Source organism: Carassius carassius, chromosome 6, assembly GCF_963082965.1.
Source record: "Carassius carassius chromosome 6, fCarCar2.1, whole genome shotgun sequence".
In the NCBI taxonomy this organism is placed as follows: Eukaryota; Metazoa; Chordata; class Actinopteri; order Cypriniformes; family Cyprinidae; genus Carassius; species Carassius carassius.
This window is the reverse complement of record NC_081760.1, coordinates 6,716,540-6,740,879: the sequence shown is the minus strand read 5'-3', so window position 1 is coordinate 6,740,879 and position 24,340 is coordinate 6,716,540. Positions and strand designations below refer to the sequence as shown.

The window sequence follows — 24,340 nt, the reverse complement described above, 5'->3', positions numbered from 1 at the left end:
TTTATAAAAGAAAGACAAGAGTTGAAATATAGCTTACAAGAAATTGGTATAGGACAGTACAATTTAAAAAGTATATTAGGATGTGGAAAGAGTGAGCAAGGAAAGAAATATTTGTTTTATTTTTTAAAGAGAACTGGACTGGAAAAAAGAATATAATAAAAAAGTGACATGGTAATAGACAACAGATGGCAGTAATGTAACATATTGGATACCAACTGCCTTAAAAACCCAAGGAAGAAGAAGAAGAAGAAGAAGGTAACAGAGCTCAAGGGATTTGTAAATTAAACCACAATTAATAGTTATTCCTATCAGTAGGTGGCAGCAGTGAGCTGTGACGCGCCTTCAGCGCCAACAGAAACAGAGAAAGAATCTGCTCAGCAGGGCAATGGGCGGTTAGCATTGACACACGAATAATCTTTCTCTTTGATATATTAAGTATTCAGCATTCAATATATCAGCATTCAATTTATTCGATTCTATAACACTTGTCATCAAGCAAAGGAATGTACTACAGATATTCGTGTTAAACGTAAGTAATGTGCTAACATAGCTTGCTAGCATTTCTTTGGTCAGCAGAGTGTTAACAGCACACATGAACTTTTCGCCACGTTACCTTTAATACTGACTCATTTGCCATTTATTAATAACTTTATTCCATAGCTCATCTGAATTTAATGTGTAATCAGTATTTAAATAAGGGTGATAGAAATATTGTGTTGAAATATAGTTTCATGATTGAAGTAGTGTTTTTCTATATTAACGTGGATGTAGTATTTTATTAAACGATGATGAATAAACGCGCATTTGTGTGTGTGTGTGTGTGTGTGTGTGTGTGTGAGTGTGTGAGCAAAAACGAAGAAAAAAATCTTACTTTCAACTGCTTTTATTTCCAGAAAATTATGTTTAAAAATTTATTTTACAATCTAAAGTTAAAATTGAGACAAACTGGAAACATTTCACCGGTATCAAAAGTTGCAGTCATTATCTTGTGTTCTCCAGCTGTTTTTCTTGGTTCATTTAACAAGCCCCTTTCCAGTAAAGATCTGTAAATCTTCTGTAGATTGTACAAGATTATATTTAAAATGTAAGTCTGAGCTGTTTCAGCTCAGTCTTAAAATTTGTCAGGGCACTTGTTTTGTCTCAAGATGAATAACAGTAGTGAAGGCATGTGTATGAAAATTACTTAAATGTCCTAATTGAACTATGGCCTGATTTTGATCCGATTTGTGAATCCAGGCCATAATGTTTAAACTGTATGCCGAGTCTCTTTGAGCTCATCTCACAGCCAGAATTTATGATAATCCAGCTGCTGATGGATCTGTCTTTTGGACAAATGTCTTGTTTGGTTAGATTGTAACTCACCTGCTGGATGGTTAAAAGCTTTAAATGCTTTCTGGTAGGAAATCGGTATTATATTGCGCATGATCAAAATCGGTATTATATTCCACATGATCACTCATTCATACTGAGCTGTGATCAGGTGGCTTTGGTCATGTGCTTGTCTCTGATTCTGGCAGTAGATGGCATTACTTTTCTATGTTTTGTTGGGCCTAGGCAACGATATGCCTCAGTTTTAGATGCTTGTCTGCGTTATTGTGAATTATCGCGATATCAGTGACATAGCTTCATTAATAGACCGCATGCAGTAGCTCTTGCTATATGTTTTGGTTAATCTCTCACCTCTTGTTGAAGCTCTTATTCTGATCAGCGTGTTGTAAGTGTGCAGTTCTTCCTTGCTCGCCCTTTTCATGGGTATGCATTCTTCAAAACTCACACAGTTAGGAAATAGTAATGTGCCGTTACTTCTAGATCTTAATAGAGGAGCACTGATATGGCACAGATATTAAGATAATTATTAAGTCTACACTATCAAAAGAAGGAAAAAAATAAATAAAATGGTCTTGGGAAGATCTGGTGCAGCGGCTTTACAAATGTCTTATAAGCTTCCTTATAAGCAATGATTTCTTGCAGTTGTTGCATTATCAATAACTTCCCCGTGTAGAACATGTAAGATAGATCACTGTCATTGTGACGCTTAGGTTCTACCTTCTCTGAGTGGCGCCGATACAGGATGGCTGCCTCCGTGACGTGCTCTGCAGTTGTTTTTGTGTTTTTGTTAGTTTGTCCTGTCTTTAGTTATATTCCTGCAATCAGTTTCACCAGGGACGAATTGCTGGATATTCGGCAACACACATCTCCCGATATTTCACCGGTTTTCGACTATTCTGATGTTTTGCTGGACATTCTTGTCGGCGGAGCGGCTGCCCTGATCACACGCTTCAAGAGGACGCGCAGGCGGGGAAAGCGAGCGGGAGCGCTCGTGAGACTCAGAAAACGCGGATTTCGAACGCCGTTGCCTAGCATCCATCTGGCAAATCTCCGCTCTCTACCCAACAAAACGGACGAACTGCTTCTGCTCTCTCGGACAAATAAAGATTTCTCCCACTCTGCTGCTCTGTGTTTCACGGAAACTTGGCTGAATGACACCATACCGGACAGCGCGCTCCATCTGCCGGACTTTCAGCTGTTTAGAGCGGATCGCGACGCAGAATCAACGGGGAAATCGCGCGGCGGCGGGACATGCTTTTACATCAATGAACGGTGGTGTACAGATGTAACTGTGTTAAAGAAGACGTGCTGCTCAAATCTCGAAACGCTCTTCATTAACTGCAAGCCGCTCTATTCGCCGCGGGAGTTTCATTCGTTCATTCTGGTTAGTGTTTACATCCCTCCTCAAGCGCACGTGAGCTCGGCTTTACAGAAACTCGCTGAGCAGATCACAGAGACAGAACAACAACACCCAGACTCTGTTTTAATCATTCTTGGGGACTTTAATAAAGCCAATCTCTCCCGTGAACTGCCAAAATACAGACAGCATGTTACTTGTCCCACAAGAGACAGTAATATATTGGATCACTGTTACACAACAATAAAGGATGCATTTCACTCTGTTCCACGAGCAGCTTTGGGACGTTCTGATCACCTTCTGGTTCATCTTATACCGACCTACAGGCAGAAACTAAAATCAGCTAAACCTGTATTAAGGACTGTAAAAAGATGGACTAATGAAGCAGAGCAGGATTTACAATCTTGTTTTGACCTCACTGATTGGAGTGTTTTTGAAGCTGCTGCCACCGATCTGGACGAACTCACACTCAACTAAATTACAACAATGACAAACCGTGGTTCACTGCAAAACTCAGACAGCTCCGTCAGGCCAAAGAAGATGCTTACGTGAAGGGGGACAATGTCTTGTATAAACAGGCTAAATACACACTGGAAAAGGAGATCAAAGTGGCAAAGAGGAATTATTCTGAAAAAATAAGGACTCAGTTCACTTCGAACGACTCCGCATCAGTGTGGAAAAGCCTAAAGAAGATCACCAATTACAAGACACCACCCCCCAGCACTGTGGAAAATCAACGACTGGCAGACGATCTGAACGAGTTTTACTGCAGGTTTGAAAGAACACCCATCACCTGCCCTGAACACCTCTCCACACAACCGTTCACACCAATAACAACTCCTGCAACCAACCCTGAATGCCTCTCCAAACAAACGTTCACACCATTCACAGCTCCTGCAACCAACCCTGAATGCCTCTCCACACAACCGTTCACACCATTAACAGCTCCTGCAACCCATCCTGATCACCTCTCCAATCAACCGCTCTCACCATTCACAACTCCTGCAACCAACCCTGAATGCCTCTCCAAACAACTGTTCACACCACTCACAACTCCTGCAACCCACCCTGAACACCTCTCCAATCAAGCGCTCTCACCATTCACACCTCCTGCATCCCCCCTCTCCCCCACACCTGCAATACAGATCAGCGAGGATGCGGTGCGCCAGGTCTTCAGGAAGCAGAAAAGGAAAAAAGCACCAGGCCCAGATTGTGTTACACCAGCCTGTCTGAAATCCTGTGCTGACCAGCTGGCCCCCATCTTCACAAAGATCTTCAACAGATCGCTGGAGCTGTGCGAAGTCCCTTCATGCTTCAAACGCTCCACCATCATCCCCATCCCAAAGAAATCCAAAATTACAGGACTAAATGACTACAGGCCTGTGGCTCTAACGTCTGTAGTCATGAAGTCATTTGAAAAACTGGTGCTGGCCCACCTGAAGGACATCACTGGACCCTTGCTGGATCCTCTTCAGTTTGCCTACAGAGCAAACAGGTCTGTGGACGATGCAGTAAACATCGGACTGCATTATGTTCTGCAACACCTAGACAGACCGGGGACCTATGTGAGGATCCTGTTTGTGGACTTCAGCTCTGCCTTCAACATGATCATCCCAAACCTCCTCCTGCCCAAACTAACTCAGCTCTCCGTGCCCACCTCCGTCTGTCAGTGGATCAACAGCTTCCTGACAGACAGGCAGCAGCTAGTGAGGCTGGGAAAATACACATCCAGCACCCGTACAATCAGCACCGGAGCTCCCCAGGGCTGCGTTCTCTCCCCACTGCTCTTCTCCCTGTACACTAATGACTGCACATCTAAGGACCCCTCTGTCAAGCTCCTGAAGTTTGCAGATGACACCACACTCATCGGCCTCATTCAGGACGGTGACGAGTCTGCTTACAGACAGGAGGTTAAAGAGCTGGCTGTCTGGTGCAGTCTCAACAACCTGGAGCTTAACACGCTCAAAACAGTGGAGATGATCGTGGACTTCAGGAGAAACCCCCCTGCACTCCCCGCACTCACCATCATGAACAGCACTGTGACTGCAGTGGAGTCATTCAGGTTCCTGGGCACCACTATCTCTCAGGACCTGAAGTGGGACATTCACATTGACTCCATTGTGAAAAAGGCCCAGCAGAGGTTGTACTTCCTTCGCCAGCTGAGGAAGTTTAACCTGCCACAGGATCTGCTGAAACAGTTCTACTCCACCATCATCGAATCCATCCTCTGCACTTCAGTAACTGTCTGGTTCAGCTCAGCTTCTAAATCGGACCTCAGAAGACTACAGAGGGTAGTCCGGACTGCTGAGCGAATTATCGGTACAACCCTCCCATCTATTCAAGAACTGTACTTATCCAGAGTGAGCAAAAGGGCTGTTAAAATCACTCTGGACCCCTCACATCCAGCACACTCCCTCTTTGAACTGTTGCCATCTGGTCGACGCTACAGAGCACTGAGCACCAGAACGACCAGACACAGGAACAGTTTCTTCCCTCAGGCAATCCATCTTATGAACAGCTGATAATAACTGTGGGACACACTACACTATTTATATTTATATACACTACACTTTTTATCCAACACACATACTTAGCGTACACGTAAATCTTTTGCACATAATATACATGTACATACATGGAACACACTATACTACTTATATTTATATTTATATACACATACACTTATTTATCCAAACACACATACTTAGCGTACAGTTACAATTTTTCCACATAATATACATGTACATACATAAATGCTCTTTTTAATATACCTGCCATACATTGTCAATTTGTATATTGTCAATCCTTACCCACCTATTTGTATTTTTTTGTATTTTTTATTCCTTATTGTGTTTTTTGTTCTGTCGCTGTTATGTTGCACTGAATATAGCAATAAAGCTCATTCTGATTCTGATTCTGATTCTGCTTTAGGATGTTACAGTTGAAATGCAAGCAGACACAGATCCTTGTTAACCACATTAAGTTTAATGCTCAGCACACAGCACACAACCTGTTGCTGTACCTGCGCCGTCACTTTGAGCGTGGAGGTCACAGGTTATGAATATGTGGCTCTTTTTTAGAGCAGATGACAATTTGATTAAATTAGGTTTTTCTTTGTATGGCTGATTGTTGCAAAAGCATAGGCATGACTTGCATTTGTCAGGTCAGAATATTATATTAATAAATTTGTTTTATGTAAATACTAAAACATACATTATATGTAGATATTAATATATTTTGCATAATTAACATGATTTCATGAAATGAAACATTAAAATGATACTAATTAATATTTTCAGACCTGTCTTGGTTAGGAATATCACTGAAAATATACTTTAAAAATTCAACATTTTTGTAATGCTTGATACTCTATAATTTAATCTAGTTAATCAATAATCATTCCGTTTTATTTTTTCTTTATTATTATTATTTTTTTGGTATAAAATTTATTTCAGTTACTTAAAAAAATGCTTAAAGGGAAAAAATATTGCCATTTATTGATATTTGGTTGATGGTGAATTGTTTTATTGCGAAGTAATAAAATCAAAAGAATAATTTATTATAAATTAAACTGGCTATACTTTGAAAATATGAATTGTTGTCAAAAAAGTTGTTTTTAGTTACCAAAATGTTATTGCATATCAGCACAGTATTGTCAGCAAGTAAGAATATTGTTTATTATAGTAATACAAAAACATACAGTAAATGCGTTAATACATTGTACATATATATTTATGTTCTTATTATAATTAACAGACATTAATTCATATTTTTTAGCCCTGTCTTGAGTCAAAAATGTCTTTAGTCTGATACTGTACATTTTTAATACAGATATTAGATAATCATTCTAATTATTCAGGAAATTCTGGAAAATGTATTTTAATTATTTGATTAAAATATTTTGTATAACAAGCTGACAAGTAATGTGTTTTTGACTAGTTAGAAAAAAAAATCAAGCTACAAATGCCTGGGAAAATACGTTTCCAGGTGTAATTTAGCTACAGAATGTGTTAAAGTGGGGAAATAATTAATTTTATCCCTGCTGATTTTGTGAGTTTGCCCACAAAGAAATGAAGGGTCTGTTATTTTTATGGTAAGTTTATTTTAACGTATAGAGACAGTGTGTTTCGGGTCATTATCATGCTGGAAGACCCATCCATGACCCATCTTCAGGGAAGGAGGTTGTGTCCACATGCTTGCCAACTGTTGTGTGTTTGCCCTTCTCCTACCTTAAAAAACTTGGTGTGGAGAGGATGCAGGGGGCGGAGACACAACCGGCTTGTCTTTCTCATAGACAGCCAATCAATGTGCAAGAGCTGTTCTGACTCCGCCCCCTGCGCCGGTCCTGCCTGAGCTGTTTTGTGTGATGCATGCAGTGGGCCGCTGTTCTCCTCATTTTTGCTTTAATGGCTGTCAGAGACGACGAATAGAGGGAGAGCAGCTAGAAAGGGGCTCTGTTTGATTCAGAACTCAGTGGAAAAGAAAACACTGCACACATCATGATGCCAAGACATGCTAGAAACCCACACGTGAGTCAGATACTATTTTGTCATTTGCTTTTCCTCTTTCCTTCTGCCTCCCTCTCCCTCCCCGGTTTGTAATGTTTAGGGTGCAGATAGAGTCTTGTGATGCCTTTTAGCTGGGATGATGATGAGTGTGTGAGCTGGAAACATGGTGGATTTCTCAGTATCTTGATGTGGACATATAAGAAACGTGGTATAAGAAATGTGACTGGTGGTTTTTATTTTTATGTGGACAGAAACAGAGGCTGGCGGGACAGTTGGGCAGTGCCCTCTAGTACATCCCTCTAGTACATGGTAGGACAACTGTGAGGGTGATGAAGATTTCCCAGAAGGCCTGGCACTGCCTTAAACGATGCCATATGCTGTTGTAACCTCATTTTTGGTGGAAGCGTGGGAGTTGGCCCTTTAGATGTTCTGTAAACAGTTCTTGCTAAAAAAGCACAAACACTGTTCTGTCTGAGACCTTGTTCATGTCAAACCATGAGAGTAATGTCGTGTCTGAGAGAATCTGTGCGTAGTCTTGTGTAAAAGATCTCACATACATGTTTAAATAATGTCAGGTTAAGATTACAGCACATTTACACTACCCTTGAAAGTTTGTTGTCTGTAAGATTTAAGATTTACACACATTAGCTTGACCATAGGTGACAGTAGACACATTTACAATTGTTACAAAAGATTTTTGTTTCAGCTAAATACTGTTCTTTTTAACTTTCTATTCATCATGAATCCTGAAGAAGAAGAAAAACATATATATATATATATATATATATATATATATATATATATATATATATATATATATATCACGGTTATATACATCACGGTTTCCACAAAAACATATTAGCAGCACAACTGTTTTCAGCATTAATAATTAGAAATATCTGCTCAAAATGAAGTAATGGGTGCTGAAAATTATGCTTTGCCCTCACATTTACAAAACATATTCAGATAGAAAACAGTTAAATTAATTTGTAATAACATTTCATAATATTGCTGTTATCTTTTGACTTGACCTTGGCAACAAACAAGCAGTTTTGTGGTAAAGCGCACACACAAGACACTGAAATGTTCATTCATTCATGCATTCATGCATTTATCCATAAGTTAATTTGGTCCAGTTTAACCAGTTTGTGTAGTCTGATTAAAACTCTGTGGCACGTGTGTGAATTTGAAGTGTGAACAGTATTAAAAATTGCAGAACTGCAAGTCTCAGTGGAACATGATATTGAAATATCTATGTTAAGCACATTTAAAATAACTAAAATAAATAATCTGTTTTATAAAATTCTCAGTTTGAGAATGATTCTAAACTTAAATTAATTTTTTAATACTTTTTTCATTATAATTCTGAACCTCTCCATTCACTTCATACCTTTTCATCCAAATGCAATACTTACTATATGTTCAGTACAACTCTACTATGATAAAGATGTTGATTTCTGAATTGCAATTAATTTAATGTTTTTGTGGGATATAAAGTTAGAAAATGTCAGGCAGGCTTTTATTTTTGTATTAATATTTGTATTTAATAGTAATGAAGCTTTGCTTGCCAAATCAGACAGAGTGTGGTTAAAGCAACATGGGAAAAGACATGGAAAATGATGTACGTTCAAAAAATATATTGATTCAGGTATGTTTGTCTATTCAGGTCAGATTTTTTTGCTGCATATAATTATTTTTTTTTATTTTATTGAAAATTATATTTTTCAAAAACATATGAAGCCAACATGAACACAATACTGCTTTTGTACATTTCTAAGAATATGAAATCTCTTGAAAATCTAGTGCAGCTGATTTGTCATGGTATTCGGTTCTGACAATTTACATTTGACATTATGACCTGATTTTCCTGCCAGCTTTGGCTTTGTGACAGAAGACGACTCAAACCACAAACTTGAACTTATTTGCATTGGCCCCAAGACACACCCTAGTGACAATTTATTACAAAGTTTGTGCAAGAAGACTGCTGCACTGTTATAAAAATCACATTGACGTACATTATCAGAATTTCATCTTCTGTTTTGGCTGTAAATATCAGCAACCAAACTGCATACTTTTGCTCAGTTTTGGCCTTGTGAATTTTTACTTTTATTTATTTTTTTGTCTAAAGGCTCGATAAACTGTTCCATAATTTATTTATTTTTTTGACTATTATTTCATGTGTCAGGTTTTACTGGGTTAAATATAGTTTGACTTAAGCTGTATTGGTTATTTCCCTATAATGGACTTTGGCACTTATAAGCATAGTCCATTCCATGTAGTTTGCTTTTGCTACTTTCCAGTTGTTTTGTTTGCTCTATGCTTGTAAAACCGGTTTAAAGTCTTTAAAATGATCAGTGTCTAAATACAAGGTACAAAAGTTTGACGGTGTCCTCGCTGGCATTGATAGAGCGTTTAGCAGTATGTGCTAAAGGGCAGTAAAAGATTGTGTAGTCAGGCAGGTGGCTTTTTTGTAATGGATTCATAGTTTTATATTCCTCTATGAAGTGACATAGCAATATATACCTCTTTTCTTTCCTTATTCTGTTTTCATGCCTCAGAGAGTTCAGGTCAGGAATACTCATGTAAGTATCCCTCTCAATTTGGCAACCCCTGGCATGAAAGGCTTCCTCAAAAAATTATAATAGGCTAATTTTATTTTCGTTCTGTTTTCTCCTTTATTTAAGCATACACTATTGTTGGAAAGTTTGGGATTAGTACGATTTTGATATTTTCTCGTAGGGCTGTGCAAAAAATCGAATGCGATTTTATCTTTTTTTTTTCATGCGCATCTCGTCAGTAAAGGCGCTCCTGTGATTAGTAGTATATGGTTTTCAAAACAAAACCTTCTCAATTGCTTCTCAAAACTAGCCCAATTGAGTTTCGTTCCGGGTGATAAAATACACGTTTTTTTTTTGGGCAGGGCTCCCTTGGTAAAATTGGCATTTTAGGGGCTAAATATCATGTTATTGGGATTGGGGTCGCTTCGACCCTCGGACATGAAAAACAACAGCAGACTTGGCCACACAGGTTGGCATTTACTACACAGAGCAGTAGTTCACTGACAATCTACACAAAATCAATTTTAAAATCGCAAGCGATTCATTGCCGATTTTGAAAGCGATTTTGTGTAGATTGTCAGTGAACTACAGCTCTATGTAGTAAAATCCACTCCAGCTGAACCAGTGTTGCCAAGTCCGCGGTTGTTTTTCATGTCCGCGGGTTGAAGCTATCCCAATAGCGTGATATTTAATTCTATTCAAGTTTATTTGTATAGCACTTTTTACAATACAAATCGTTACAAAGCAACTTTACAGATAATTATGTTATTACAATATTTAGTAATAGCTTATAAGTGGTGACTGTCAGTTTGTGCAAGTATGACAGGATTTTTAGAAAAATTAATACAAGACGTAGTCAGCCAGACGATGAACATTATTATTATTAATAATTAATAATTATTATATGATGCAGTCACACTTGTAGCAATATTTGTTAGTTCTGTTTGTTGATTCAGGGTTAGCATCATCTGGGGTCCTCTGAGGGTCAGCATCATCTCTTCTCAGGTGTTCTGGATCCAGACTGGAGGATGTAAATCCCGTGGCAAAACATAGAAACAAATAGAGACATCATTTGCATAGCTGCTGTTCCAACAAAGTGAAATTAATTAGTTTAACCCAAGCTAAAGAATAAAAATGCGCATTTGCTCAGATGCAACTACACTCACAATTTAAGACCCTATTAAGACCCTAAAATGCCCATTTTACCAAGCCAATCCTGCCAAAAAAAAACGTGTGTTTTATCCCCGGGACGTGATTGGGGTAGTTTTGGACTAATTTTGAGAAGCAGCTGGACAGGATTTGTTGTGAAAACCTGGCAACCCTGGTCTGAACGCATGTGCTGGCGATTAGTACTACTACCGTATTTTTCTGACTATAAGTCGCACCTAAGTAAGAGTCGCATCAGTCCAAAAATACGTCATGACGAGGAAAAAAACATAAATAAATCGCACTGGACTATAAGTCGCATTTATTTAGACCAAGAACCAAGAGAAAACATTACCGTCTACAGCCGCGAGAGGGCCGTTTTCTCTTGGTTCATTTCTCTCGGTTCATGTCAAATTAATTTTGATAAATAAGTAGCACCTGACTTTAAGTCGCAGGACCAGCCAAACTATGAAAAAAAGTGCGACTTCTAGTCCGGAAAATATGGTAATCACAGGAGCGCATTTACTGGCGAGATGCACATGAAAATCGCATTCAATTTTTTTGCACAGCCCTATTTTCTCTAATGCTCATTATTTTTAATACAGTAAAAACTTTCATGCTGTTCTGTATTCTATTCTCATATATTTAAAGTTGAATTTTTTGGAGCCATTATTACTCCACTCTTCAGTGTCACATGATCCTTCTGAAACCATTCTAATATGCTGATTTTGTGCTCAAGAAAGGTTTCTTATTACAGTTGTGTTGCCAAGTATAATTTTGAGAAATGTGATGGCTAGATTTTTATTTTATTTTAATTTATTTTTGGCAGGATTCTTTTAATAGAAAGTACAGAAGAACAGCGTTGTTTTGAAATAGAAACCTTTTTAACATTATAAATGTCTTTACCATCAATTTTGATCAATTTTTTGCATCTTTGCCAAATAAAAGGATTAAATTCTTTAATAAATAAATAAATATAAATACATTTTACCAACCCCAATTTTTTGAACGGTAGTGTATATGAAACGTTCCAATATCAAGTTCCAATCTGGGACGATGGTTTGTCAATACAGGGTTCAAGTGGCACTGTTTAACTTTAATTTACATGTCAGGGACTATCTCATCTAGTGGAAGGATGGCACCTAAAGAATTTGCTTTGAATGATTTGCTTATGTAGTAACTACTTTGCAAAAGCAATAAGGCTGTCAGCTACATGTCATCTATTTAGCTGTGACTGAATTTGCATTTTAATTCTTCTTTAATTTCCAGAATACTGTATAGATTTATAATCATGTACCTCATTTAGGAGCTTTACTATCTGAGGACCCAGCAAGCACAGGAGAAGATGGAGCGATCTGAGAAGAGATCAAAGGAACGATTACGCGTGTGCGTGGCCACCTGTAACAGAGCGGACTACTCTAAACTCGCACCCATTATGTTTGGCATCAAGTCTCACCCTGAAATCTTTGACCTGGAGGTGGTGGTGCTGGGTTCACATCTCATTGACGATTACGGGTAAGACTGCTTGATTATGCTGATCGTAAGTCGTTTCATAGGGGTATATTGCTTAAGGGATATTGCATATCAGAGCAGCTGACAAACATGACTCTAAATAAATAAAGGTTTTGTCATTTCAAACCTTAAATACTTTTGTTCTTTCTTTGGAACACAAAAATCGGTGTGCATTGAAAGTCAGTATGGTCCAAAGTTGTTTTGGTCCTCACTAGGGCTGTCACTTTTAGTATGAAAATCGATTGCACAATCGATTGGACCAACCAAAACAAGATTCGAAAATGAAAATAGTGAATCGATTTTAACCAAATATATACACTATTAATTATAAAAGAATTAAACAATAAAAAAATATAGATGTAACAAAACTCACAAACAAGCAGAAAAAGAAAATAAAGTATTCTGAAAGTGCAGTATGCGTTGCGAAAGCTAGACAGAAAATCGTTCACACCAAACGCGAATAGAGCGTCAGGCGCGAATGATTTCAATGTTAAGTCAATGTAAAGATGCATTTACGCACGTCTGGAGGTCTCGCGGCACAAATGAGCCGTTTAGCGCGGCGCCGTAGACTCGAATTCGCCTAATTTGCGCATCTAGTTACAGGAGATTCTGAGTTATGAAAAGGAGCCACCATTGCAAGCTGACAGCGGTTTTTGTGGTGGAAAATTGGCAGTAATACCCCAACCTTGCGCAGCTGTTTGTTATTCTTCATGAAACTTCATGCCAATAAATAAGAAATATTGCTGACTTGTGCGTTTCCAGCGCTATTTGGCGTTGAAAAAAAGAAACACCTTTTTTTTTAGAAATGGAAAATCTGTTTTACAATCGATTCAATGAACACTTATGTCTTAAAAATCAAAAATGATTTTTTCACAAAAGTGACAGCCCTAGTCCCCACTGGTGTTCATTGTACAGACACATTTTTGAGACATTCTTCAAAATCTTTTTGTGTGTGTTTCTTGGATGAAAGATAGTCCTACAGGAAATGATGACATGAGGGTGATTAAATTATAACAAAATCTTAAATTTTTTGGTGAACTATACCTTTAAAAAGATCTGATTCTAGTCTGTATTGACTAACTTATAAAGATAAGCCATAGATCTTCATCTGGGCTTCAGAGCTTCAGAACATGAATCAGCACAATTTCTCACTGTTGCCATGGAAATGTTGGAATGCAGCACTTGCCGCTGAGAGTTTGGCTCTAAGAGTGGGCTGCTGATGGTGGATAGAAGCCTTTGTCTTTTATCAATGAAGCCAAACCACTCTTGACTCCTCTTTGGGTCATGTAAACTTGACATTACCTACTTGGAGCAAAGACACTTTTTCAAAGCAAATTGTCAACATGCTGTCTCTTACCATTCAGGCTTTGCTTTCTACATTTCAGTATTTGGTTTTAAATAAATATAAAATTAGAAAATTGACATAAAATACTTGCCATTCTAATCGTAACACAGCGAAGATGCCATTATAATTTTTGATGCTGAATCCCAGTTAATATTCATTCTTGAATTCATTTGCATACTGAATTGTGATGGAGCTTTGTAACAGCTTTTAGAAGCTATTGCTCTTTGATGCATATCAGGTCTGCACCAACAAATCACGAAAATCAATAATAATCATAACTAATAATAATTCACAACAAATTTAGCCACTGATTAATCTGGAAACCAGCGGTGGACGCAGAGTGAGCTGCTGTGGGAAAAGTGCGTAACCTAACCGAAGTTGTCCTAAACATGAGAATGTGTCATATAAGTAGTTCATTAAATATTATTGAGCATAACTAAAAATGTACAAATGTATCCTTATCTGAACAGTTGCGAAAGTCCCCTGAGTATTTCAGTTTTGCATAAAGGCTTGTCCTGTCAGCAAGCTATCAATTTTAATTTAGTGAATTTAACATACTCTTTCAAATACTAAGTGATCTGTTTAAAATTCTACCCCACTTTTAACACATAGAGTAATGTTTAATTGCACTTAATGTACGTAGTGAAAATAATTAAATTATTGGAAGTTTTTAAGTTATGGGAAGCAAATTCATTATTATTCAAGCTTTGCAATGAAAATACCAAATAAGTCACACAGTAAGAAAAAAGATTTTATCATCTCATTGCAGCGCTGTGAATCGTAACCTAATCAAATTGTGAGGTACCCAGAGATTCCCACCTCCTAATAGATTACATTAACTGTATTTAAATATAACATTATACATTAATTATATTTGTTTTCATTGCCCTTATATTTCACAAATTGCATTGTTCAGAGGACAGCATCAAAGACTAAAGAATACCCAAGACACGTCACTATATGTAATAAGTTTTGAATAGGGAAAAATGCAATGCACAATATGGCCGCTTCATCGCTAGACGCCCTGTCTTCTGAATGAAAGCGTCAATCGCTAAACGTTGAAGTTGGTGCATCACTGCAGCTGCCGTTAGAAGTCCCGGTTGCTATAGAAACAGTCAGCGTTCTGAGACTGTGCATGCACACTGGCTGATCTAGCTTGAATAATAAGCTTTTTTATTACTGCTATTTTAAACATTAAAAACTATTTGAGCAAAAGAAACTACATTTATGAAATAATTTTTGTCAGATTTGTTTGGTGATTTAAAATATGAAATTTAAATCGTAAGCTTAGTGAACAATTTTGGAGAATTTGATGTTTCCCTATACAAATCGATAGGTGCTGCACTTGCATGCCCGAGAGGCGTTTCAGAGATGGCCGCCGAGTGACATGACTATGACTGCAGCCCTAAGTCATATTTAATGATTCAGTGTTTCCCACAGACTTACACTCAATGCGTAGCAGCACTATCCTTTGGGGAAATACAGGCTATATATAAAACAGCAGACCCGATGATTGAAAATGCACATTCATTCTCTGCCAGCAGGAAGCGCTTTAGGAGGGAAATACCAGTTTCCCCGTTAACGGCTGTAATCAAAACAGTGCTCTGCTTCTAAACGCTACTTTATCGGGCATTATAGGAAAGTATAGAAAGACTTTCTAAAGACAGTCGGTGCCCTTCAAATATACATTCAAATAAAAACACCTGCGCTGTTCTGATTTAGAAACATGCAGTGCTCATGTTTATTCAGCGAATTCAAAGCATTTTGGAAAATCTATTTGTGGTGGCCAGTGGGTCGCCACAAGTGAATCAATGTATGATTACTTAATTTCTCTCTTTCCCAGAAACACGTTCCGTATGATTGTGCAGGATGAGTTTGACATTCGCTCTAAGTTGCACACCATTGTTCGTGGTGAGGATGAAGCTGCTATGGTGGAGTCTGTGGGTCTCGCGCTTGTAAAGCTCCCCGATGTCTTCCAGCGTCTCACTCCTGACATTCTGCTCATTCATGGTGACCGTTTCGACGCGCTGGCCTTGGCGACAGCAGCGGCTCTAATGAACATTCGCATTTTGCACCTGGAAGGTGGAGAAGTGAGCGGAACCATTGATGATTCCATTCGTCACGCCATCTCCAAATTGGCACACTACCATGCCGTCTGCACACACACGGCCGAGAGACACCTCATCTCTATGTGCGAAGACCACTCTCGCATTTTATTGGCTGGCTGCCCATCTTACGACAAGCTGCTTTCCGCCCACCAACGAGATGATTATACTGATATCATCAAGTCGTGGCTTGGTATGTACTATAGATGAATGGGATGAAAATAGCAGTTGCTAGAAATAAACAATGAAGACTATGCAAACAAAACAGTGCAAAATAACTAATTTAAAAGTTAAAACTACTAATGCTATCATTTATGTATATGTGATTGTTTTTTTGTTTTTTTTTCTTAAACAGGAGCTGATGTGAAGGAACAGAGCTATATTGTAGCTCTGCAGCATCCTGTTACCACAGACATCCAGAATTCCATTAAGATATATGATTTAATGCTGGATGCTCTCATCTCCTTCAACAAGAGAACTCTCATTCTCTTCCCGAATATTGATGCAGGTCAGCTCTTATTTTCTTTCTGTCTGAACTTTCTCATTTTTCTCAAATTTATTAGCAGTATAAGATAATTTCCAAGGACTCTAAGAACTCTAACAGACAAAACAGTCATGGTTTGTTTTGAGTTTGGTGTTAATGACAGTCTAGACACTATAGGAGGCAGCAGTCAAAGCAGAGTTGCTGTGTCTTACCTTGGAATATAACTCTGTTTACAGAAACGCAAGGAAGTGGGTGGGTGGCATGACCAAAATGTTATATCACAGTAGGAGTCATTTTAAGGTAGTGGTTCAAATATAGTTAATAATTCAGCAAAAATTTCAGACACAATTTATTCATTTTTCATATTTTGTATTAGATTTTGCTTTATATTTTAATTTTCATTTTAGTTAAAGTTCCCATGACATGGATTATTTTATTTGTTTAAATGCTTTTTTAATGTTTCCTGAGGTGTACTTTCCTGAGATTTTTACATTTAAAATTTTGAGCATTTTTATATCCTGATTTTATCCCTCTGGCTTGAATGCTCTGTTTGAAGGGGCGTGTCTGCAGCGAGACTCAGAGTAAACTACAACTGTTGTGATTGGCTGACATCTTTGAATTCGAAATGTGCATTACATCTGTAACCCTTCTTAAATACTTTTACTAGGGTTTTTTTTTTTTTTTTTTTTTTTTTTTTTACTATTACAGCTGTCGAGATTGACGAATCGTGGAAGTGTTGATTATAGCATTATTTTTTAGATCTTTTCCCATCACATGAGTCGCTGCAGTGATGAGCATTGAGTAGACAGTCTGTTTATCGCGTGAATGCAGTGATCTCATTGCAACGCGTTTTCTTTCACAAAATGCTTTCACCACAACTAATAGCATACACAATATCGACATGAATACAGTAAGAGCTTCGTTGTGCAGCATAACGGCGTCATTCATTATAACGGCAGTTATAAGTGTGCAGATATACTCACGATGCGTGATTGACAGCTCCAAACAAAATAAAGGGAGCTTCTTTAATCGCTCCCTGTAGTTAAATCACAATTTAAATAACAGATTTGTTTCATGCTACCAAGAGAAACAACGTGAAGTTGATCGTTCAGTCACTGGCTTGATTCACTCATGCATAAACAGTATTAAATGATTTAGAAATAAAAAGTCTGTGTGAACTTGAATAATTAGCTACAGAAACCACTGATCACAGATCAGGCAATAATGAACACTGTTACTCACTGTTTGTGGTGGTGCTGTCGAATCCATATCATAAAAGTCTGTTTGTAACGCTTGTGCTGACATTGTGACTGAATTAAATGTTAATGTTTGGGCGGGCAAAGCAGAGAAAGGGGAGGTAACCTTTCCCCTTATGGCGACATAAGGGGAAGATTCCAGATTGGCCGTCTGTTTCTCAAAGGCAGAGCAGGACCCAGAGCTTGGTTTACACCTATCGAAATTTCTAGCCACTTGGGGACCATAGACAGGGTAGGGAAACTTATATTAATGTTTAAAAACCTCATAAAGTGAGATTTTCATTCCATGGGACCTTTAAAATACAGACTTAAATTATTATAGTACATTATTCAATTATATATTACATATATAACATGTAACATATATATTAAGTTATTATATTATGTCTGCTTTTAAATGTTTTGTTTAAGTTCCAGAAAAAAGGAACTATTTTGACCATTACCATTAAATTAAAAGAAACAAGAAAACGTATCTAATTCTCGTTTTTTTGTTGTTGTTTTATTTCAGCTCGATTTCAATGAATGGTTTCTAATAGCTTTAGTTTTAGTTAACAATAACACTGAATATATCAGAAATGTACTCTGAATTGTATGTAAACTCGTAAAAAATGGAATTGTGACTCTTATTAGCAAAACATTTTATTTAATAGTAAAAAAATAATAATAATAATAAATAAATGCAATGGAAGTGTAGTAAAATTCTGCCCTATTAAAAGCATACTGCTTTGTGTTTTGTCTCATGTAGGCAGTAAGGAGATGGTTCGTGTGATGCGGCGAAAGGGAATTGAGCAGCATCCGAACTTCCGTGCGATAAAGCATGTTCCGTTCGATCAGTTCATCCAGCTATTGGCTCATGCCGGCTGCATGATCGGGAACAGCAGTTGTGGAGTTCGTGAGGCTGGAGCGTTCGGAACGCCTGTCATTAACCTGGGGACTCGCCAGACGGGTCGAGAAACAGGTGACATTAGTCTTGAATATGAATAACTGACCTTTACAGAGGAAATCAGACACTATGGCAGGATATGATTACCACTACCCTTTATTGTACCCTTTATTGTGTTTGCTGTTTTACATCCAGGATGTACATTAATTGGATCTTGGATGGCATGTTTATTCTTCTGAAGGCCCAGAGTGTTTAAGTCTTCAGTATGAGCCTTGATAGACCAGATTTACCAATCTATGTTATTTTAAAAACAGGAGAAAATGTTCTACATGTGCGAGATGCAGACACGCATAATAAAATATACCATGCCCTGGAGCTGCAGTTTGGAAAACGCTACCCCTGGTAATTAACTTTTTTTATATATATTTTTAGATATTATATATTTAATATATACCTGTGGTCAAATATATATATATATTTTTTATCATTTTATTATATATTATTGTTTTGATTTATAATTTATTTATAGTATTTTAAGTTGTCAGGTTAATTTGATTTAGTTTCAGTAATTTTGTTGCTTTATTTCTATTGAGATTTTGTTATTTTTCCATTTTAGTTAATGTTTAATTAGTTAAATTAATACTAATTTAGTTAGTTTAGTAGGTTTAATGCTTCAACAAATTTGTTTTCTGTTGGTTGTCAAGGCAGCATTTCAAATTTTCTCTTATTTATAATTGAAACTTTGAATATAAACTTTTATTTTAATTGGGTTAGTTGAGAAGGCAAGTTAAGTTTTTCATCTAATATTTATATTCGTTTCATGCTTTATTTCGATTAGCGAACACAACATTTAATGGTTTTAGTTAACAATAACAACACTGGTCTAATTTATCCATAATGTGATATCGAGCAAGCTGATTTATGCTGCGTATTTGATTTTATGGGCATCATTAAAATTTTATTATAGATAAATCCACTCATTTTTGGCCATTTGTTGATAACTCAAATGTAACATAACTGTAAACTCCGACCCTGAACATTCCCTGTGTGTTCTGGCTCTGTCCTCTAGCTCCAAGATCTACGGTGACGGAAATGCGGTCCAGCGCATCTTGAAGTTCATGCAGGCCATTGACCTTTCTGAGCCACTACAGAAAAAGTTCTGTTTCCCACCAGTGAAGGAGTGCATCTCTCAAGATATCGACCACATTCTGGAGACACAGAGTGCTCTTGCTGTTGACCTGGGAGGGACCAACCTTCGTGTCGCAATAGTCTGTATGAAGGTATGCAGAGCAAACCTCTGGAGTCAGGTATTGAGATCCAATCCATCTTTTAGAAGATGCAGAACATGAACACGCTCTACGTTACAGAATGCCTGTGTGTTTGCCAGATTGTGACGTGTTTTTATGCAGCAGGATATGCAGCGCTTATATAAATATTTAATTCATCTGATGCACAAGTCTGACTGTAAAACAAACAGCAGCAGGTTTGATCAGAAGGGTTGTGCTCTTTATGTGTGAATGGTGCAGTTTCCTGGACTGCAGACTGACAGACTTAACATTAAATATGTAATTAGTTACATTTTCAGTATTTGGCCATAGTGAAGCATTGCTGAATATAGACACACAATTGTTTCAGACTTATGTATTTTGCAATATTACTACAATCTCAAAATGGCTAAATATCAGCCAGTTAATCGGATATGCTGATATATTGACCTGTTATTTCTCAAAACATCATACTGGTGCATACTATTCATACATCATACTATTTAAAGAAGTCCATGAATGCTGCAGCTTGACCAGATGTTGTATTGGTTTTGGTGTATTACTATCACAAGCTCCTTACTTCCAGTCAAAGTGATGAAGAGGTACCAGTTTCAGACAAATAATCAAATCAACAATATAAAAGGGAAAAAAAGGTCCAACCAGAGGTAGCAAAGAGAGATTGTTTGTGCGTTTTTTTTTTTAATATATATAATTTGCATGCATAAACTTATGTTCAAAAGTCTATAAAAGGGTACTCAGCAAGGTTATATTTACTGGTCAAAAATAGACAAAATGTAATATTGGGAAATATTATTACATTTTCAATTGTATTCCTTTGATGCAAAGCTGATTTTTCAGCAGCCATTACCCCAGTCCTCATTGTCACATGCACTACAAGCTGATTTGATGCTCAAGAAATAATCGCGTAATATTTTTTGTCAACCGTTTTTTATTATCAAGAAATATTTCTCAATATTATCGTCATTAGTGGTTGTGCTGAATAATTTTTGTGGTACATTTATTTTTGGGGGATTCTTTGAATAAGAAATCTGCAGTAGAAATCTTTTGTACCATGAATGTCTTTACGGTCACTTTTAATCAATTTAAAGCAACCTTGCTGAAAATATTAATTTGTTTAGAAAAAAAAGAGAATCTTTGACTGATTCCAATTGTTTTGAATGGTAGTGTATGTTGTGGAACATACTTAGGGTAAGAAATTAAAGGTGATGTAATTTATTGTGTGATTTTTTCCTGCATAATTTTATTGTGATGGTTTAATAGCAGGTTGCCTTTGTTGCTTCATATTTGTTAGTCTTTTTATTTCCTTAGACATGAAGTTAGGCATAAGAAAATAAATAAATATGTGCTTGTGTGTCAGGGTAAAGTAGTTAAGAAATATAACCAGCCGAATCCAAAGACGTTTGAGGAGAGGCTAGAACTGATGCTGACCATGTGCAAACAGGCCATGGCTGACGCCGTTCACCTCAACTGCAGAATCCTGGGTGTCGGTATGTCTGCGTTTGACCTGAGTTTTTTTTCTATGTGTCTATAAATTCACTCACTCATTCACGGCCTATTTCTTTCAGGTGTGAGCACAGGGGGGCGTGTGAACCCACAAGATGGGATAGTCCTCCACTCCACCAAGCTGATAAATGAGTGGAGTTCGGTGGACATCCGTACACCCATCTCTAGTGCCCTTCATCTCCCTGTGTGGGTCGATAATGATGGGAACTGCGCTGCCCTTGCTGAGAGAAAGTTTGGCCACGGGAAAGGAGTAGAGAACTTTGTCACCATTATCACTGGAACCGGTCCGTTCCTATTATTATTTATGACCGTTACTGTTAGTTGCTAGGATGGTGGGCTTTACCTTTGTTTCACACAGATATTTTGACTGTATCCTATTAATTGTATTTATAGTAAGTCATGGGGACAAACATGGCACACTAATTATGTCTTTTTCTGAGAATGAACAAGGAAACCTTGTGAAATAATGGTTTTCTCTTTAATTGATACAGATGTGTGTACAGTATATAAGTATTTAAAAATACATGATCAAACAGATATAAGCAGGTACACATCTAATGCTGTGTACCTTCATAAAGACTAAAATGTATATAATTGTTTCTTATGTTTCTGTCTGTAATTAATACTTTGCCTTATGTTTATATGTGCAGGAATTGGCGGTGGTATAATCCAGCATAATGAACTGATCCATGGCAGCACATTTTGTGCAGCAGAACTGGGACACATTGTGGTCTCATTGGAAGGACCAGAGTGCATGTGTGGCAGCCACGGCTGCATAGAGGCCTACTCATCAGGTCTCGCCCTGCAGAGAGAAGCCAAGAGACTGCACGACGGTGAGACAGACAACAGACACTGTGAAACACAGTTATCAGCCTCGCCCAGTCTGTCGCAAATCATTTCGGTTTTGCAAGTATTTCCTTTTCAGTTGATACAGAACAACTAAACTGATTTATAACTGTGACGTAAACCCTCACTGGTGTTGGTATTTGTTTAACCTCTTTAATTTAACCTCAAACCTCATATTTCTCCACCAGTTTTTATCTATTCATTTTTTAAAGACAAAAACAGACCCAGCCTTTATATGACAGATCAATGATACTGCATTCTAGCCGACCACATTGCAGAAATTAGTAACACCTACTAACATTTTTTTGTAGAGTGGCAGTGTCTCTGCAAAATATCTTGGTAATTTATTTTAGTGACCGTTTATTTGAATGTATTGTTTATAATATGATTCCATTAAAGGATTAGCTAACAATAATCAATATAATTGTAAAAAAAAATCATGTTACGATAATAATAATAAAAAAAAATCAGTTCTATTTTTATTGTTAACATGATTTTTGTGTGTGTGTATATATATATGGTGTGTATATATATATATATATATATATATATATAAACACACACACACACACACACACAAAAATCATGTTAACAATAAAAATAGAACTGATTACTTTTTAGTTATATATATACATATACATATATATATTTATTATTATTGTAACATGATTTTTTTTAAATTTTATATATATATATATGGTATATTTTTTATATTATATAGTATTAATAAAATACCAGAAATCCCTTTTGTTTTTCTTTGAGCTTCACTGCCGTGAACCTGACAGTGTCATTATTTATTTATTTATTTTTATTTATTTATTTATGTTTTATCCTTTATTTAACCAGGAGAAGCCCATTGAGATTAAAAATCTCTTTTGCAAGGGAGACCTGGCCAAGTGCACAACAAATGTTGCAAAGTTAAACATTGTAATTCCACGTTTCTTTCATGTTTGATGACAGAGGACTTGCTGTTGGTTGAAGGAATGACCGTGAATAACAAAGAACAGGTGAACGCTGTTCATCTCCTCGACGCTGCTCGCCTTGGCAACTCTAAAGCTGAGAGCATACTCCACACAGGCAAGACGCATATTCAAGTACATACATTATTCTCAAGGAGGTTTGTGGTGAAGAAAAGCACTGATAGTCTCTCTACTCTTTCCTAACAGCTGGAACTGCCCTGGGTTTGGGCATTGTGAACATCCTGCATATGATCAACCCGTCTCTGGTCATCCTGTCTGGTGTCCTGGCAGAGCACTATGAGAATCCAGTTCGTCAGGTGATCAGTCAGCGAGCTCTTCTCTCGGCACAGGGGACCAAAGTCATGGTGTCTGAGCTGGAGGATCCTGCGCTGCTGGGTGCCGCCAGCATGGTACTGGACTATACCACCCGCCGCACCTACTGAAAGAGCTCGAAAACCAGGAACCAATCAGTTAGAGACTTAAAGACCAAAGGCCTATCATGTGCTATGTCCTTGTTAGGATCATAGTGGCTTTTAAGCCTGACCTTAAAAAGTTTTGTCTAGTTTTTTTTCTTTAGTCACATATAGATGCTATATTATTTGGGATCAATTGCCTATTGTAAGGTATGTAATTTTAATTTAAGTATATGAAGGTTGGTTTTATTTAATATTTGTACACTGAAACTAAGGTGTATGTGTTAGAGAGAGGCCACTATAAAAAGGTTTAATCACCAGTTCTGTCTGTTTTGCTTTCTATTGTTTGGATTTTTCATGGAGACAGTCCTTTGTGCCTTACACTGCTCCGTTGCCAAGCCTTTGTGTTTTCAGCATCATAGGTTTAGTTTTATTGATTCACCCAGCCTGAATGAATGAATGAAAAATGTTTGCCCAATATGTCTTCTCTAATTTAATATTGAATGTGTCATAGAAATGTATATTGAACATAATTAAACTCATAATGTACTTTTATTGCCAGTGAATTTTTTTGGTTGTTGTGCAATACACTTATAAACTTGAAATCTAAATATTGATATTTGCAGAATATTGTGTGTGTGTGTGTATTGTTAATTTTTTTTAAATGCAAATAATATCCTTTTTGTTCCTTTTGTTTTTATAACCTTGTCCTTCTCAAATGATTCTTCTTAAACCAATTTGTATATGGTTAGTCATCTGAAGTGATTACATTGTTAGACCTTTAATGAGAGATCTTAGGCTTTGCTATGCATGGTTGATAGAAGGTAACCTCTGCTGAGCCACCTAGTGT

The 24,340-nt window shown here is 37.2% G+C and overlaps 1 protein-coding gene across 4 annotated transcripts; it reads left to right on the top strand.

The window, feature by feature from the left end:
- Nucleotides 1-363: 363 nt before the first annotated feature.
- On the top strand, nucleotides 364-24,045 carry LOC132142288 (bifunctional UDP-N-acetylglucosamine 2-epimerase/N-acetylmannosamine kinase-like). Of its 4 annotated transcripts, none has more exons than XM_059552057.1 (13): nucleotides 374-529; nucleotides 9,753-9,776; nucleotides 12,205-12,413; nucleotides 15,599-16,053; nucleotides 16,216-16,368; nucleotides 18,346-18,558; nucleotides 18,798-18,885; nucleotides 19,553-19,763; nucleotides 21,127-21,256; nucleotides 21,335-21,556; nucleotides 21,923-22,105; nucleotides 23,079-23,195; nucleotides 23,285-24,045. In XM_059552057.1, exons 3-13 carry the CDS (start codon nucleotides 12,244-12,246, stop codon nucleotides 23,518-23,520), a joined length of 2,178 nt encoding a protein of 725 aa, XP_059408040.1. In that variant the 5' UTR covers nucleotides 374-529; nucleotides 9,753-9,776; nucleotides 12,205-12,243; the 3' UTR covers nucleotides 23,521-24,045. The 4 variants fall into 4 exon arrangements, with proteins under 4 accessions (XP_059408039.1, XP_059408040.1, XP_059408038.1 ...); XM_059552054.1 differs by lacking the exon at nucleotides 374-529 and adding an exon at nucleotides 7,071-7,215; XM_059552056.1 differs by lacking the exon at nucleotides 9,753-9,776 and having other exon boundaries at nucleotides 364-529.
- The last annotated feature ends 295 nt before the right edge of the window (nucleotides 24,046-24,340 follow it).

Excerpts from the sequence above, each read along its gene's own strand:
- LOC132142288 (XM_059552054.1), top strand. The coding sequence starts at position 7,186 with ATGATGCCAAGACATGCTAGAAACCCACAC. Across the intron at positions 18,559-18,797 it reads CCAGACGGGTCGAGAAACAG|GAGAAAATGTTCTACATGTG; the intron begins GTGACATTAGTC and ends TTTTAAAAACAG. Across the intron at positions 19,764-21,126 it reads TCGCAATAGTCTGTATGAAG|GGTAAAGTAGTTAAGAAATA; the intron begins GTATGCAGAGCA and ends CTTGTGTGTCAG.